This window comes from Leopardus geoffroyi, chromosome D2 (assembly GCF_018350155.1).
Source record: "Leopardus geoffroyi isolate Oge1 chromosome D2, O.geoffroyi_Oge1_pat1.0, whole genome shotgun sequence".
In the NCBI taxonomy this organism is placed as follows: Eukaryota; Metazoa; Chordata; class Mammalia; order Carnivora; family Felidae; genus Leopardus; species Leopardus geoffroyi.
Genome location: NC_059334.1, coordinates 71,042,628 through 71,060,682, shown reverse-complemented (window position 1 = coordinate 71,060,682; position 18,055 = coordinate 71,042,628). Strand labels below are relative to the sequence as shown.

Sequence of the window (18,055 nt, the reverse complement as noted above, 5' to 3'; positions counted from 1 at the left end):
GACTGGTACTTTCTCTGGGCCCCTTGTGGGCCTCTGATAATTTCCACCTCTTCCTCTACACCTATGGTATTTCTGCTGGGTCTTGTCCCCAGACATCCACCAAGCAATCAAATGATGTAGGGGCTTGAAAATTTGTAACTGCAGCCACAGCACACATATACCAGTCATCACTGGTGAAAGAAAATTCTCTCAGAGGTGAGTCACTTGACAGCTTAATATGGGCCGAAGGAAGGTGTCTGAGGAAAGTTTACCGAAAGGGGAGGAGAAGCTCTTGGTTTTGAAGCATCTAATGAGAAAATCTGAAATTTAATCTGCTGCCTACAGGGAAAGCTCTATGGAATAGAATGGGAAATAAAATGCAAAGGTATTTAATAAGATAAAGGGGTTATGACTGCTCTTTCTGTTGTCATCCCTTGATTCTTCTCTACCTGCCCCCCCAAAGGGGTACATTCTCTGATTTAATTTTTTTTAATGTTTATTTATTTTGGAGAGAGAGAGAGAGAGAGAGAACACAAGCAAATGGGGGTGGGGCAGAAAGAGAGAGACACAGAATCCGAAGCAGGCTCCAGGCTCTGAGTTGTCAGCACAGGGCCCAATGCGGGGCTCGAACTCACAGGCTGTGAGATCACGACCTGAGCTGAAGTCAGACACTTAACCGACTGAGCCACCCAGCCTCCCCTTATAGAGATGTCATATTCATTCTGGAAATTTAAAGGGGAAAGCGCTAATATTTATTGAAAGCCAATGCATTGCTTCATCCAATCAGCCATGGCCCTCCCCAAATCTGTGACAGATTATCTGTCACTTGGTTCGCAGTAGGGGAAACTGAGGCTCAGCGTGATTATGTTTTGCCCAATATTCCACAGCTAGAATGTGGCAAAGCTGTGATTCAAAGCGCTGGCTCCAAAACCCATGCTCATGCCTCAAACCACATCTGGTAGGGAACCCCAGGAGGCTCTGTTTCTGTTGATGGCCCCTCTCCTGTGCCCACAGAGATCCAGCTGACACTCTGGAACCACAAAGGCACACAGCAGGGGCCGACATCTCCACCGCCCATCTGCTTCCAAATGCCTACAGTCCCCACGTAAGACCCGCGGATGGCATTTCCTCTCCCTGCTCGCCACCACCTCCCTTGGGCCCCTGCTGACCCTCCTTGTCCCATCTGCTAGGGACAAGGGAGAGAAATGCTACCCACGAAGCTTCTCTCCAAAACTCATCCACCTAAGTAAAACCAGAATCAGACACAACGGACAGGATTCTCCTCTCGAGCCGAATCACAGGGGTTCCTCCCCTACTGTTGCCTCAGATGGCCAGAAAACTGTACCTCTGTCAACACGTGCAAAGAGAGTCTGTAGCTTTTAATGGCTTCTCGAAGGGTTCTCGGAGATCCATGCCAAAGGGTTCTCCGAGCCCCTCGTCTTGGCAGATTTGCTCGCCCCGGCCCCCTTAGTGGCAAGGTGCTCACGGAGACTCTGCTCCGAGGGCTCGAGTCAGTTGCGTGGGTTCATGGACTTGGCTTTTCGACAGCAACTAACATTACAGGCCTGCATTGACTCTTACGATCAGGATGTATTCAGATTGACAACACGTGCCTTTTACAACCCAAGTTTCTAGTCACTCCCGGCCCAGGTGCTTGAACCTGGGTCGAACCCGGGTCCGCCTCATAACCTCAGCCTCTCAACTACGGACATTTGAAAAGGACACTTACCCCGATGGCTGCCTTTCCCACCAGAGCTGTTACCAGCACAATATGGAGATGACACATTCTGGCGAGCATATGTGCAGTTGAAGGCCTCTTGTTTTGCTTGACACACAATTTCTTTTGCTGTCTATGCCTTTACGGGGGGAGCATGTCCCCAGGGACTCAAGAACAAAGGATGCCAATTATTAACTAGGCATCGAATACTGTTTAATGTTTTGCAAACCAACTATCTTGATTAAACAAATGGCCACTTTGGAGCTGGGCTGAGTCATGGGGTGGTTTCTTTTCTGGGGAGAAAGTATCCAAAGGAAGTGGCAGGGTTAAAGAGCCCCAGCCCCTGGGTGCACCCCGGGGGCTGCCGAGTATTCGATGCGGAAGGGCCGATAGTTAACTACCGTCCCACGCACGGGATGAAAGCCCCGGTCGGGTAAGGCTTCCGCTACAGGCCTTTGCCGTCGCTGATTCAGACAGAATGTTAACGGAGTTCTGATTCATCAAATCTCTAAACAGAATTAAGGCATGGACGGGCTCCTAACAACATCACCCTCTCTATTCATGAAAGATAAAGGACGCAAAACTGCTATTGACAAACATTGATCCTGGGCCCTTTGAAGCATTGCCCATGGTTGCTTGTTGGCTTCAAAAGTTTTCTTTTAAATCTCATTACATCGGGTTTTCTGCTTTTTAATTATTTTTTTTTTCTCCTTTCCTTGGAGTCTTTCTTTGATCAAGAGGGTGAAGAAACTGGATGCTCCTATCCGGGGCCGGTCCTCCCTGTGTTCTGTATTTAGCTACCCTGGTTCCAGGTAAGGTTCCATAAAGCAACGTTACCTCTCAAGCGTGGGTTCTCAGGAACACGCTTATTGATTTCTTTAATAAGCATCATCTTGAGCTCTTGTAATCACCTGACTGCCCACAGTAATCTATGTGAGGGCTCCGGGAATCCTCCTGCCCGGGGCCGGCCTCCGGGTTCTGAAACCTTGCCGCCAGCTGAGGCGGGCGCTCCTCGGGGCTCCTGCTCACCCATATGCTGTAACCTATCTGGCACACGCAGGACCGCTCAGTGGCTGCTTCCACCTTTGGGAGACAGGTTGCCAGCCGCGAAGGGCCCCATGGGTACCAGCCCCGGAGAAGGCCAAAGTCAATGCCTCAGCCACCAGATGTCCTTGAAGGACAAACCGAGTCCTATCGTGTTTACCTCCTAAATAACTCCAAATTTGTCTTCTTTTCTCCACTTATTTTCTCTCCATTTCAGGCAGCCATCAACTCGCTCCTGGTCAATATCCACCTGACCTCTATGACACATGTACACACCAGTCCCTTTTTCTGGAAAGTTCTCTGAACCCATCCCAGTGTTCCCCTAATCTTCACTCCCACCCTAACTCTGTTCTTAACTCCAACCCTCATCGCTCTTGAGCAAGTTTACTTGGTTAACTCACCCAGTCAATGCATCTTTCTGGTCTCAGCACAGACATGAGTTCTTCAGAAGGCCTCGTGTGTTTTTCCTTCATAGCGCTAACCAAGGTCATGACTGCGGGCCTGTATTACTATTTCACGAATCTTCGTTGCCCACTGTTCCCACCAGACCGAAAGCTCCTAAGGCAGGCGTTCTGTTTTGCTGGCCATTGGATTCCTGGCATAGATAGATACCTGGCACTTGCCTGGCCCAGGGTAGATGTTCGTATATCTTAGATGAATAACCGCTTTATTAAAGTGACAGTTGGATCCTTTATTTATTTACTCACTTATTTATTTATATTTTTTTAATGTTTATTTATTTTTGAAACTCAGAGAAACAGACAGAGAATGAGCAGGGGAGGGGCAGAGAGAGAGAGAGAGAGAGAGAGAGAGACACAGAACCCGAAGTAGGCTCCAGTCTCCGAGCTGTCAGCACAGCTGCATCCCGACACGGGGCACGAACCCACGAACTGCGAGATCATGACCCGAGCTGAAGTCAGTCGCTTGTCCGACTGAGCCACCCAGGGCCCCCTAAAGTGACAGTTGGATACTTTATAATCAGGACACCTCCAATAGCATAACCAGCTCGATGTGAGAAACTAAAGTATTTGTGAAGTTTCGAACATGCTTCAACTTGTTCATGAAGTTAATATCCATCGAATATGCACCAGTGATCTGCCGTGAGCCACGCATTGGCAAAGCAGGGATGGGGCAGGCAGAGAGAACTTCGCTCTCAAGGGGCACACGTTGCGTAAGTTAATTTTTAGTTAGTGATAAGTGTGAAAAAGAATGAAACAAGGTGACGGACCAGAAATCCTTGTGGGTGGGGGATGTTTGCTGCGTGGGTCACCCGTGTGGCACTGAGGCCACTGCTGATGGTTCTCTGACCACAGAGCAAGGGCCAAAGAGGCAGAGCACGGTGGGGAGTCTGCTGTTTTCCACGTTTAAACTGCAGACCTCACGGCACCTGCACAGTCGGTTATAAGTAGAAATAGACATTTTTAGGCAAGTCAAATCACCGAATCACTGAAGTGATGCAGGCGTCTCTTTTCCCCTCCACAGCCTCGTGTGAACTCGTGACCCTCTGATCTTGTGGAGTCTCAGAAAACCAGAAGCTTCTCTTCCTGGGTCAACAGGAAGTGACCTCAGCACGCTTGTGGTTCATCTTTTTAATACGGATTAATTTCCCTGACGTGTAGTCTCCCCTTTATCTCAAGCAAAAATTGAGCAATTTTGCTCTCTGTGTAATCACTGCAGGCCTCCCACATATTGTCTATTTCCCCAAGGCTCTGTTATCACAACAGTGTGGAACTGAATAAATTTTGGCACATGGCCCTAAAGGAGAGAATTCTCTAAAAAAAATGTGTAGTCCTTTGAATTGAGGAAGACAAAAGGGTTAGCTTATCGTGTAATATGTCTTTATCTGGGGAGTTGGAACGGACCTCCCTGGGATCTCTGTTTTTTTGGTTTTTTTTTTGTTTTGTTTTGTTTTTAAATTCAAACGCAGAGCCTTTAGTCCTCATTCCCGTGTGGGTGTCTGATGCTATCAGGTCAATCTATTCTGTCCAACTTCTGGGTGACATTTTCTCAAGAGTTGGGTTCCATCCCATTGGAGAGAGCCCCTATCTTGCCTCGTGGGGGGGGTTGTGCCTTGGGACTCTGTGGGCTGATTCTGCCACCCTAAGACTTCCTCACGGTAACCTTGCCAGAGATCCACTCTTTGACATACTGGTTAGGGATTGTTTTTATACAGCAACCAACGGGTCTGAACCAACCTGTTCTGTGTTTATTCGTATTTACGTAACAACAGTCTTCTTCTTCCCGCTGGGCCTTCAGCATGGGGGGTGGGGGATGTAGTCTAGGGGGCGGGGGGCAGCCTAGAGGAGTACCTGTGAACAGCAGCTGGGACTCAAAACAGACCTGGGAGAGCCCCGACTCTGCCCACATATCCCCGCTGTGGGGCTTTGAGCCCGTCATTTACGCTCTCCGGGCCTCAGTTTCCTCATCTGTAAAGTGGGGAAAATATAGTTGCCACCTCATGGCATTACTGAGAGGTGCACATGAGAGCACAGAGGGAAGGTGCTTACTTAACTCAGTGGCCCCCATAGAGTAGATTTGCAGAGCACGCTGGCTTTGATATCACTAACGTCTGTTTGTGGGATGAAACTTGCTGAGCCCCCCAGACCCTCTGAGATGAAAGGGCCCCGTGTTCAGTGAGTCTAGTCTCCAGCCCAGGGAAGGAATGAACCCCTTCACGGAGGGGACCTTTATCTCACGTGTTCCTTCTCGGACAGGGGTCAGCAACCTTTTCCCGAAAGGACCAGATAACGGATATGTTAGTTTTTTTCTGGCCGTGCATTTCTGTCGTGACTGCTGGGTCCCGCCGCCGTGTCACCGAAGCAGCCGCAGAGAATGTTTATGCCAGTGAGCGGGGCTGTGTTCCAATAAAACAGTATTTACAACACCGATCCCGGGGAAAGTGACGGGATACAGCCAGAGCATTGCACAACTTGAAGGGGCCCCTATGGAGACACGTTGGAAGCCAGTGGAGGGGCCTGGGCTGATGTGACACCACTGCCCTCAGAAAGTGTGTCCCCTGCTCCAGAATCATCAGAACTCTGTGGGGCATGGGGACTAAGGACGATTGCTCATTCATTCATTCCGCAGGTATTTATTGGGCGCCTACAGCATGCCTGTGCTGTATGGGACAAAGAAGATGGGTCAGGTGCCAGCCTCATGAAGTTACATTCTCATGATGAGCCTCACTCAGATTCACGTGGCTGGGCTTCCATTAAATTCAGAAAGGCTTCCCAGGGCGCCTGGGTGGCTCAGTCAGTTGAGCGTCTGACTTGGTTTCGGCTCAGGTCACGATCTCCCGGTTTAGTGAGTTCAAGCCCCACGTCTGGCTCTGTGCTGGCCGTGTGGAGCCTGCTTGGGATTCTCTCTCTCTCTCTCTCTCTCTCTCCCTCTCTCTCTCTGCCCTTCCCCCGCTTGCATTGTCTCTGTCTCTCTCAATAAACTTAAAAATAAATCAATACTTAAAAAAAATTTTTTTTTAAATTCGTAAACCCTTCCCTAACCGATATCTTGCAGGGAAGTGCTCTTGTTCCTTCCCGTCGTTCCCCGAGGCCCCTGCTTGATCCATTAACTTCCGGTGGGGGGGGACCCTCCTCTGGGGGAAAGAGAGCTGGGGAGCTGCCTTGTTAACTTGGCAGGGGGCCAGGGTACCTTTCCCCGTGCTGCACCAAGTCTCCCCGGTATGTTCACGTCCACCGTAAACTCGTGGGTACTGCCCACCCCCTTTTTCCTACCTAGGAGATACTAGGTACTGTCCACCACCCTGCTGTGTTTATGAAAGCAAACCTACATTTACGGGGCAGCTTCTGTGTTCCGGGTGCTTTTACATTCCTAAGCTCATATAGTCTTTATTACTGCCCCATGAGTTGATTTGACCCATTTTATCGTCAAAGAAAACCACGCTCAGAGAGGTTCAATACATCGCCCAAGGTCACCCAGCTTGAGACAGAGCCAGGTTTGAAGCCCCTCCCACTCTACTGCGTGGACGCCCGGGTCTTGGGATGTAGTTTTGCCAGGTCAATTTCCACGTTGTCTTCATACTGACTATTATATATTATTGGGGGTAGCAATGTGTCCAGTGGGTAGTAAGGAAACCCTGTCCTCCAGCATCAGCCACTATTGTTTGAGGCTGGGTTTCCTGGGAAACCCATACGGAGATGTTGGGATCTGTGGGCAGGGAGTTTATTGGGGAGTGCTTTTAGGATCACTACTCCTAGGGGAGTGAGGGGAGCAGGACAGGTAGAGGAAGAAGCTGGGTTGCAACAACAGAGGCCCATCTCACGGAAAGTTCTAGAGCTGGGCTGGCCCTCAGTGTTGTCCTGCCATGAGCCATGGGGTAGGCCTTTGTACTGGGATCATCCCGTCACTGGATGTGGGCTATCCCCATGGAAGGAGTGTGAGTGTGGTCAAGGCAACTCTGGTGAAGGGAAATTCTCTGAGAGGAACTCAGCAGAGAGCCTTCAGCACCCAGTACCAGGCAGCTGAGGGAAAGAGGGCGCCATCTGTGGAGAGGGATCTGGTGGCACACCACAGCACCCACCCCGACTATTAGCTGGAATTTGCTTAGCTGGAAAATCCGACTCAGGAAACCTGAATGGTTCAGTCGAGTTTTGGATAAGCATCCCCAGTCCATCCTTGGTCTAATTCAAGATGGCTGGAGCCACATTCATGGCCAGGCTGAATCAGGTCCGTGGGGGCAATTACAGACGTTTAATTGGAGCAATCAATATCAAGCAGCAAACCAGACTCCTATTATGGAAATCATAAATTCTGCACTGTTAATAAACCGAGCTTATTTATAGCTGAGTTCCCCGCTGGCCAAAGATAAAGGAAAACCCTGATCATTTGGCATGATTTTCATGACACTTAAGTCAGCTTTACAGGAAAAATAAAGGGTTTCCCCCACCCCCCAGGGGGTCAATTCCGGTCAATTTCGATTTGAAAAACAAAACCCAAAAAAACCTTGTGATCTGATGAGCACAGGCTGCAGTGGGTAAACAGCATGGAGAATTCCACCGACACGCTCGCTGGCCGTCTCTTGCCAAAATGAGCCCTGCTCTTTGGCCGTTGGTGGCTGTGGCTCCTGTGATCCGCGAAGTTTGTAAAGAGACAAGAACCATCCGTGCCGCGCAGCTGTGTGACTTCCAAGTGCAACGTGCAGCCCGATATGAATTAAACACCTCCGGATCTTCACACAATAATTGATCTGCCCATTTGTAGTTCTTTCCTTTCTTTAATCTTTCCGTGGGGCTTCAATCTTCCCTCTCATATTTTAAATTTCCTCTGTTCGGTGGTTGTCTATGGCAGAGAGTGGGGTGGTTTTTTTTTTTTTTTTTTTTTTTTTTCCTCCCCGATCTCTCCCATCCCATCAATCAGTTCTGCAGAAACACAAGTCTGTCCCTTGGATCTTCAGCCTCACAAAGAGCTATCACCTGGGCGATGTGATGCTTCTTGTTCTAAGTGCGGCTTTGATTTATTAAACATTTTTGAATGAAATTCTTGCATACGTTTTGCATGTTGGGAAGCCCTCCCCCCCCACTCCAGCGTATAGAAAACCTGAAAGAGAGGTGGGGTCTGGAGATTTGGGTGTCCCTTTCTGTCTAGGCTCGTTGCCTTTCCGAGTACAGCGTGCTATTTCCAAAAGCCTTTTCCCTCTTGTGGGAGGCAGACCTCTGAGCGCCCACCCCTCTGAAATGTACTTCTTCTAGACAGGGCCTGACATTGACATCTTTCCCAAGCGCATTTGCTTGCTAGCCCTGTGTTGTGCTGGCAAGAGCCTGGGTTGGCCTCAGAGCTAGTGGCCAAGCTATTTGCTTGCCGTGTGATCTTGAACAAATTAAAAAAAAATTTTTTTAATGTTTTTTTTTTGTTTTTTGTTTTTTTTTTTTTTGAGAGAGAGAGAGAGAGAGAGAGAGAGCAGGGGAGGGACAGAGAGAGAGGGAGACGCAGAATCCAAAGCAGGCTCCAGGCTTTGAGCTGTCAGCACAGAGCCCGATGCGGGACTCGAACTCACGGACCACGAGATCATGACCTGAACCGAAGTCAAATGATTAACTGAGCCACCCAGATGCCCCAATTAAGCAAATTTCTTCATCTCCCCAAGCCTATCTTAAATAATTTGGGGGTAAGTTAACTGTGATGATATATGGGAAGGCGTTAGATGTGGAAACAACACACATGCATACACACACAGAAGCGTGTGATTTATCTCCCCTGATCGTGTATTCTTTCATTCGTTTTGGAAGAACCCATTAAGTGCCGGTACTATGGCATTCATACATGCACAGGGACGTCTATCTCTGCCAAAGGAAAGCCAACTAGGCAAATCGGTAGCTATAAAACCAGGTGCTTGCTGAGGCCAACTCTGAGCCGTACCGGATGCATAGACATCGGAGGAAGGCATATTAGAAGAATGACAGGTGCCACGTGGGTCCCTTTGGTCATTGCAGGATAACTCAGCTACCGCTCCACCTACCCACACACTCCAACCTCACACCATTCAGAAAAAAACAGTTGCCACATTGGTAATTATTATCTGCCACCAACACGAATTTCTTGTGTCTTTCCGAGGGTAGAGATTGGAGGACGGATCACACCCACAGTCTCTACTTTCAAGGCCCTCGCTCCCCACCTGGGGAAGCATGCCTTAATCTCTCTATGACTCAGTTTCCTCCTGTGGGACATGAGGGCAGTAGTAACAGGTACCTCATGGGGTTGCTATTACCATTAAGGGGGTTGTGCTGGGTAAAGTTCAAAATGCTCGATATCGTTTCAGGATGTAGCGAATGCTCTACAACCATTTGTTAAATGACCCGCCCTCCGGGACTGTCTACGGTAGGGGCTTCAAATATTACTATCCAAAGCTGCACCAAGGGCCCTATTAATTAGTATAACGGAGGTTAAAAAAAATAAATTCTGTGGGTGAAATGAGCGACATTTAAGATAGCAGGTAGACCGAATGACCGAGCAGGCATCGTGGCCTGGCATACACAAAATAAAAGAACCTGGTGAAGCCGGCTGCCCAACCCAACACAGGAAACTTCCAGGTCTCCATATCCTTTTGGTCTTGCCTCTGATTCCTGGTCCGACCCAAAGGCCAGCTGGCCCACAATTGCAAAGTGACGCTTCCCTGCAAAGTGGTGTCAGAGTGCCTGCAAAAGCGGAGTTGCGACTCATAAGGACCCACACGTGGGTGATTTTATGCCTCTTTGTTACATGTGGCAGAACCGCTTTTATGATAATGCCACCAGGTAGCCGGTTGGGAGGGGAAGCCATGTAGCTCCCATCCCCCTCTAATTAGCAGAAATTCCTTTTGTTTCCCCCAAAGCCTGACAGCTGTGGGATGGACAGCTTGGCTTAGATCAGTTCACAGCACAGAAAGTGTTTAGAACAGCTCCTGCCGCGTAGCACAGACCTCAGATGTTAAGCCGTCACTACTGCCCTGTGACACAGAAACTGGCCAAGTGTTAGATGGCGTGGAACAGACAGACGACAGGAGCGGTAGAATTTGAGAAGAGGAAGCCTGGACCCTGTGGCCAGAAGCTAAATGGGGTCCAGCTCTAGCGCCCTCTGGCGTCAACGTGGTCCCTCCGGGCAAATCAGCAACTCTTCCGGAGCTTCAGTTTTTTTCCACCGTAGAATGTAGTTCATGCTGCCAATTTTGCCAACGTGGTGACAGAGGGCTGGAATGCTTCATAATCACAATGACCTCCCAGGTATGAGACTCGGTTCTTCCCTCGCCCCCGCTCATCTCCCCTCTTCCCGGAACTGTAGAGTGTTGATCTGGGTGCCATCACTGTGCCTTGCACCCCACAGCCACTTCTGCAACTGTACCGTCCGAGCTTATCAGTTGGCCTGGAGACAGGTGATTTTTGTCTCGAAGAACCTCCTTTCGCCAGAGTCCATTTTCTCTCCTCTGACCTGCCGGGGTCTGGGGCGTGTGCTTCTCCCACGTCCAAGCTCCCCGCAGCCCCTCCCCCAGCCCCAGGCAGGGGGGAGGTGCAAAGGAGGCAGGTGAGGTGTCCATCTGAGTGTTTGTCTTCCAGATGTCTTTCTTGTCTGCCCTCTCAGCCGCTGTGGCAGCAGCACGGCCACAGTGTGGCCCGTGTCCCCAGCATCGCCACCTGGACCTTCGCGGTAACCTCCGGCTTCTAAGCCCTGCCCTGAAACCCCACCTCGCCCGTGCCAGACAAGCCGTCTCCTAAAATGTCAATCTGGTTGTGTCACTGATCTGCTTAAAACTCATCAGAGGTGCCTCATTGCCTACAGGACAAAGTCCAGATTGATTAGCTTGACATAGAAGCTCTGGCCCCTGGACACTTTACGTGCCCCTCCCCGGCTTTGCTCCCACCTCTCCTGACCTCCATCCTCAACACTCACCCAAAGCTCCAGTCACGTGCCTGCCTGATGCCTTCATTTACCTCCACTTCTGGTTCCCCGGGCCAGAAACATCTTCTCCCACCTCTGGCTTTTGGAGAACTGCAGCCTTTTTTCTTTCAAGACTCAGCTCGAATTCTTGGTGACATTTTTCTCCCTCTAGAAGTTGGAGTCTTCTATCTGCCCTGAAGACTCCTGTGGCATTGTGTGCATTCACGACCCTAATACCTTGCTGTGTCACACCTGGTGGGGACACTTTGGGGCTGAGAGTGTGATTCTCTTATCTCTGGGCATTCAGCCCATGGTGCACAATACGTGCTCACTAATTGCCGAATGAAATGGATGTCTATGTGTCACCTTGGGAGTGTGGGAGATCGCAGGCATCGCAGAAGGGGGGAAGGAGGGAGAAGAGGGATGAGGGCAGGCCTAGACACAAGCAGTGGCGCCCTCTGGAGACGATAGGCCCCCAAATCTAGTCTGAGCCTACTCAGATGTTATCCTTGACCTCTATCCTTGCAGCCAAGGAGATAGAAGCGGCAAATACATAAGGGAACGTTTGTCGGGGGGCTCACGGGAATTGCTTCTTTCAGAAACACGCGCCCTTCCCTGTCAAGACTCGTGTTCCTGCCGCTTCTGGCTTCAGCTGACCCCTCCCACGGGCTCCCACGAAGACCTTTGCTGTGAGCCTACCTTGTGCATTGGTGTCCACACGTAGGAATGGTGGAGTTAGGGCGTTCAGGGTTTGGATCAGAGAAATGCACATATTGTAAGGCAAGATTATTAATGGGCTTTATAGAACATTCTAATGGTTCTTTTTACATTTTTTTTATTAAAAAAATTTTTTTTCCTTCCCCTCCCCCATGGTCTTCTGTTAAGTTTCTCAGGATCCACATAAGAGTGAAAACATATGGTATCTGTCTTTCTCTGTATGGCTTATTTCACTTAGCATGACACTCTCCAGTTCCATCCATGTTGCTACAAAGGGCCATATTTCATTCTTTCTCATTGCCACGTAGTATTCCATTGTGTATATAAACCACAGCTTCTTTATCCATTCATCAGTTGATGGACATCTAGGCTCTTTCCACAATTTGGTTATTGTTGAGAGTGCTGCTATAAACATTGGGGTACATGTACCCCTATACATCAGCACTCCTATATCCCTTGGGTAAATTCGTAGCAGTGCTATTGCTGGGTCATAGGGTAGATCTATTTTTAACTTTTTGAGGAACCTCCACACTGTTTTCCAGAGCGGCTGCACCAGTTTGCATTCCCACCAACAGTGCAAGAGGGTTCCCGTTTCTCCACATCCTCGCCAGCATCTATAGTCACCTGATTTGTTCATTTTAGCCACTCTGACTGGCGTGAGGTGGTTAAAAAAAAAAAAAAAGGTTAGAGAGGGAGGGAGCCAAAACATAAAAGACTCTTAAAAACTGAGAACAAACTGAGGGTTGATGGAGGGGTGGGAGGGAGGGGAGGGTGGGTGATGGGTATTGAGGAGGGCACCTTTTGGGATGAGAACTGGGTGCTGTATGGAAACCAGTCTGACAATAAATTTCATATTTAAAAAAAAGAACTCTAATGAGAGATATGAGAACAGTCTTCCAAAAAAATTTTTTTAATGTTTATTTATTTTTGAGAGAGAGAGAGAGACAGAGCATGAGTGGAGGGAGGGGCAGAGAGAGAGGGAGACAGAATCTGAAGTAGGCTCCAGGCTGTGAGCTGTCGGCACAGAGCCTGACGCGGGGCTCGAACTCACGAACCGCGAGATCATGACCTGAGCTGAAGTCAGATGCCCAACCGACTGAGCCATCCAGGTACCCCTATAACATCTTAATGGTTCTTTTATGAGGCTGGCACTCTTCATTTGACTCCTCCCCTTGCGTATGTGTACCCAAGGAAATCACAATAAAACCGTTATACATCTGAATGCATTTCTAGAAAAAAAAAAAATCTGTATTTTCTTAAAGCCAAGCACATTTTGTGATTGGATTTGGGACTTTGTGATCGCATGGAGGCCAGCAGACCGCAGAGGTCTTCAGATCCCTTTCTAGATAGACTTTCTTCCAGCCTTTCTCATGAAATCGGTTCTTTGAGATGTTCTTCCCAGAGGTATCTTTCCAACATCTACACCGGAGATGGACCCGCCCCAGAGGGACACACACACAGAGCCGTCAGAAGTTTCCGAGATTTTAAAGAATCATGGATTCACCAGTGGTATTTGGATCGACTAGTCAATTCCTTGGTTTACATGGAGGTATAATTCCTTGCTTTCGCTCTCACAGTGCTGGAGCTGGCCCTTACTGTTCGTGATGGCAATATCTCTTCTCCTAGTCTACGTTTGGTAGCTTGAAATTCACCACGTGTTAATATTTATATTACAGAAATTGGCAAATGCTGCAGCGTGGGGCTCCCCACCCCAGAGATCCAGCTAAGTGCTCGCCTACACACAACTGTACCCGACGGAGAAAAGAGACAGAGAGATCGAGTGACTTGCTCAATGTTGCACAGCTCAGTAGCTTAGAAGTGATTGAACAGGACTTTTAGCTAATTTATTTATTTCTCCATGGTTATTTATTTTTGAGGGAGAGAAAGAGAGTGAGGGCACGCGATGGGGGAGGGCCAGAGAGAGAGAGGATCCCGAGTGGGCTTTGCGCTTGACAGCAGAAAGCCTGATGCAGGGCTTGAACCCACGGATTGAGAGATCATGACCTGAGCCAAAGTCAGACGTCTAACCGACTGAGCCACCCAGGCGCCCCTCAAACAGGACTTTTTAGAAGATGTAAAACTTGAATTGTGTTTCTAAGGGAATGTGAATAGAATAGAATAGAATAGAATAGAATAGAATAGAATAGAATAACGGCCCCCAAAGATACCCAAGCCCAAATTCCCTGGAACCTGGAACCCATTAATATGGCAAAAGGGACTTTGCAGATATGAGTAAGGGCATGGACCTTGAAATTGAAAGATCATCTCGGGTTATCTGGGTGGGCCCCATTTCTTAAAGAAATGAGTCCTTAAAAGCAGAGAACTTCTCCTGTCTGGGTCAAAGGAGGAGACAGAAGAAAAAAAAGGAGAGATTCCAAGTGTGAGAGAGACCAGACTTTGAGCATGAGGGAAGAGGGCCATGTGCCAAGAATGTGGGTGGCCTTTAGCAGCTGAGAAACGACTGGGAGAGGTTAATCAGCCTGCCATCCATCCAACTACTAATCAGAAATGTAACCAGAATGTGTAACCAAGGCGGTCAGGCCCTAGAGCCCTTGCTCACCAAGACAAGTGCCTTCCAGCCTCGCTGTAATCAGCTGCCCCTGACCCACCAGGCCCCTCGGGCTGATCCAGCCCACGCTGGGCCCTCGCAAGTGACTCTTCCCCCTACAAGCTCCAAGGAGGGAAGCGTGGCCTCAAAATGCTGTAGCAGTTCAAGTTTTGATGGACACCACTAGCCGGAGAAAGGTTCTTTGGCTTTGATGGGAGGCAAGATCCCATCCACGCAGTTCCGGGAGATGGCTTTGCTCTGAACAGATAACTCAGTATAAAGGACAGGAAAAAGTAGAGGGGTGGAGGGAAGGGAGAGGAAGAGAGAGGGGGCGGGGTGAGAAGAGAGAGTCAGGATTTCACAGAGCCCAGCCCCAACCAGACACTCTCTGATGACCAGGGGAAAGGCTTTGAAAGTGGAAGGGCTGGGCCTCAAACCCAGTCCCTGAAAGTGGGGGTGGATCTCTGCAGAAATCACATGGGGACCCCTGCTGTGGAGCCAGGGAGACCGGGAAAGAGTTCAGGTGATAAAAAAAAAAAAAAAATGTTAATAGAGGACTGAAATGCATGTGGCTGTAATTCCAGTCTTCAGGTTCCCGGTCTGAAATCCCGAGAAGAATGCCATCACTCTGCTGTTTCTCTCCCCAGCCGGACTCCACTCCCCAGGGTGACGACACTCTCGGCCTCTGCACCTTTTGTCGTTTGTGATGTTAAGCGTGGCCAAGCAGGCACTTCGGTTTCAACGGCTTTTCTGTTAAACACGTTCCTTTCTCCCAGATCCCTGAACCACTTGGTGGCCACAGATGATACCATCTGGAAAGAAGATGGACCCGTTTCCCCAAGAAAGATGGGGTGTCCATGACTCTACCTAGGACAGAGGAACCCCCATGTTTTCAGCCCATTCTCCAGAAAGGACATGTTAAAGCACAAAAATGGAATCATGTCTCTTTCCTGCTAAAATCTCTGAGTGCCTTTCTACTGTACTTAGACTAATATCCAAATTCCTTACTTGGTCAGCCAGGCCTGAGAAGTCTGGCCCTTGCCTTCTGGCAACCTCACTTTGGACTACTCTCCTCCTTGCCTGCCAAGCTGCAGCTGAAGAGCCTCCTCTCAGTGCCTTAAAGACACCCTGTTCCCCATCACTGCCACAGGGCCTTTGCACATTCACTTTCCTTTTTTTGAGCCTTCCTTCAGGCCTCTCTTTGCATGCCTGGCTCCTTTGTCTTCTGTGGTCTCAGTTTAAATGCCTAGTGGCATTTCTTTTCCGAGAAGGGAAGGTCTATTATTTTCTATCTTGACATCCTTTAGGGAATTTTCACAATATGTAGTTCATTTATTTGTTGGCTGTCCCTTTCAAAGGCCACTCAAGCCCTTTCTCAGAGTTCAGGGAAATTTTCTGTCCTGTACATGCCTGTGTTCTCAGTGTCTAAGCACAGGCTTGTTGTTCAGTGAATATCTGATGAATCCATGAGCGGCTGAAGAAGGACAGGAAGCAGGAACAGAGGTGGGAACCGCTACAAGAGGAGTGGTCATTGTTCCTGGGGGTAAATGTTTCTGAGGGTGACTGTTCCTGGGGGCGACTGTTCCTGGAGTGGGTAAGAAAAAAGCAGGAGCTGACCGGTGGAGAGGGAAGATTGTGGGGGGTAGGGGGCCCTGCAGGCAAGAAGCAACAGCCTGTGCTGATTTGCTTCTAGGGTTTTCTGCTTCCGGTCTTTCTCTTGGCCTTTGACTGCCCCCTGGCAGATGTGCACGTGGGCAAAATCACGGTGAACCTTGATCCCTTCACTTTGTCTGGGCCAGGGCTGGGGACGCCAGCTCTTCATCTATTTCATTCTCTCCTTTTTGCTTATCTATGGGACAGCAACGAAACTGTGTTGCTTAATTCTACCCATCCAAGGTTTTTCAACTATTTTGAGATTGTGTAGATGACTCCACGGTAACAGAAATGATGTAACGCAGGAAAGAAAGACACGACAGTCCACACATCCGTAAACGTGTGTGTATGTAAATAGCATATATCTTAAAGTCACACAGATGCATACATTATGTAGACAGAGGTGACCAACAGAGGAAGTCAGTCCGTGCTTTAGTTCTATTAGGAAGAAGGGAGAATGAGAGGGGGGTGAGCTTGAGAGACCTAAATCCTCATCTACCCAAGTAGATGGTTGAGAGACAAAGGGCGCCACCGACAAAGCAAGAAGTGTAGTAGAAGCAGAATCTTTGGAGACGTGGAGGAAATCACCAGAAGAAATAAAAATAGAGGCAGTTTAAAAATTAAGAAGGTGCCTCTGGGCTTGACAGAGGAGGGTTGTTTTTCGTTAAACACTACTGAATGCTATTATTTTCAAAAATCACGAGTGCATGTGACTTTGATATAATTTAAAAAAATTTTAGTGTGCATTTCAGCGGTGTTGATAACTGCTTTAAAATATTTTATATTTCCGGGGCGCCTGGGTGGCTCAGTGGGTTGAGTGTCCGACTTCAGCTCAGGTCATGATCTCGCGGTTTGTGAGTTCAAGCCCCGTGTCGGGCTCTGTGCCGACAGCTCAGAGCCTGGAGCCTGCTTCGGATTCTGTGTCTCGCTCTCTCTCACTGCCCCTCCCCTGCTCACGCTCTGTCTCTCCCTGTCTCAAAAATAAGTAAAACATTTAAAATAATTTTAAAAATAAAATATTTTATATTTCCTAAAATATTCCTTCCTTTTATTTTTCCCCCCAAAGGTGAAGACAGGTAAAATTGCATCAGGGAAAAGGAATGTGAGGGGTGCCGCAGAGGACCTGGGAAACAAGGTAAGACTGTGTAACTCTCCATCATTGCACCTCTCTCCAGATTCCCCAGGCAAGCTGCATGGACCGATGCATCTTCTAGCAGGTTCTCCCCATCCTGCCCATACGCTGTGCTCCCGGGAACATCTCAGGTCCTGGAAAGGCGTGCAGACCCAACACCCTTCCTCACCATGGGACTGTGGGTGGAGGAAGATAGAAGCCCAAGTGACCCTGAACTGAGTCAGTAAGCACTTGAAAACTGACATGCCCCCCTGAGGTTCCCACATCCTTTTCCGGGGGGGGGGGGTGTCCCTCCTTGTGTTCACAGAGCCTGGAGGAATGAGGACAGGGAGCTGGCAGCTTCTTGGGGGTCTGCTTCCCCATGGGGCCTTTGAAGTGGTGCATCCAGTTGTCACTTTCCTGCGGACCCACCAAGACCTGCAGACCTCACTCCCCCTTTCCTGGTGTCCCTGCTGGGCTCCTGGGTTGGTCGGAAATCTCCTGGCATTCTTCACAGCCTTCGACAGAAGCACACAGGAAAACTGCCATCTTTCTTTCAGTCAGGAGCCATCTCACGCCCTTCTATTACTCTCTTCCTCTTCTTTCTTGATTTTTAACACAACTGGGCCAGCCACTCCCATGGCCCTTGAAGGCCCTCTCCCTGCCAGCTCCACTCTGCAGGGTCTTGCTTTGTGCTGGGTTTGTCACATCCCCGCCCCTGACAGCTGGAGCTTGCGGGGTCCTACCTGCAGATGCTGTAGTTCAGTCTTCATAGGTATGACTACAAGCTCATGTGACTTATTTTAAGTCCCCAACACCTCCAAAGGAGCCCAGTCCTCTTGGAGGCTCTCAGCTCTCTTGGATGACCCACCAACTCCACGTAGGCCGTACTGATTGTGTTGGGACGCACCTTCAGATCCCA

At 49.1% G+C, this 18,055-nt stretch overlaps 1 protein-coding gene and 1 long non-coding RNA gene across 7 annotated transcripts in view; one reads left to right on the top strand and one right to left on the bottom strand.

Annotated features, from left to right (window-relative positions):
• HABP2 (hyaluronan binding protein 2) overlaps window positions 1-1,866 on the bottom strand; it is a 33,972-nt gene extending 32,106 nt beyond the window's left edge. Inside the window, exon 1 of one of the 2 annotated variants that reach the window (XM_045438989.1) lies at window positions 1,709-1,866. In XM_045438989.1, the coding sequence (XP_045294945.1) occupies window positions 1,709-1,777 (69 nt within the window). In that variant the 5' untranslated portion in view covers window positions 1,778-1,866. The remainder of the gene's footprint in view (window positions 1-1,708) is intronic. The other variant, XM_045438988.1, reaches the window with a different exon arrangement.
• A 90-nt stretch (window positions 1,867-1,956) lies between these two features.
• Window positions 1,957-6,061, top strand: LOC123577090. 5 transcript variants are annotated; one of them, XR_006701711.1, is made up of 6 exons: window positions 1,957-2,129; window positions 2,419-2,508; window positions 2,958-3,008; window positions 3,216-3,373; window positions 3,807-3,911; window positions 5,455-6,061. It is a non-coding gene; the product is annotated as an uncharacterized LOC123577090 (long non-coding RNA). The 5 variants fall into 5 exon arrangements; XR_006701708.1 differs by lacking the exon at window positions 5,455-6,061 and adding an exon at window positions 4,223-4,503; XR_006701710.1 differs by lacking the exon at window positions 5,455-6,061 and adding an exon at window positions 4,223-4,503 and having other exon boundaries at window positions 3,723-3,911.
• The last annotated feature ends 11,994 nt before the right edge of the window (window positions 6,062-18,055 follow it).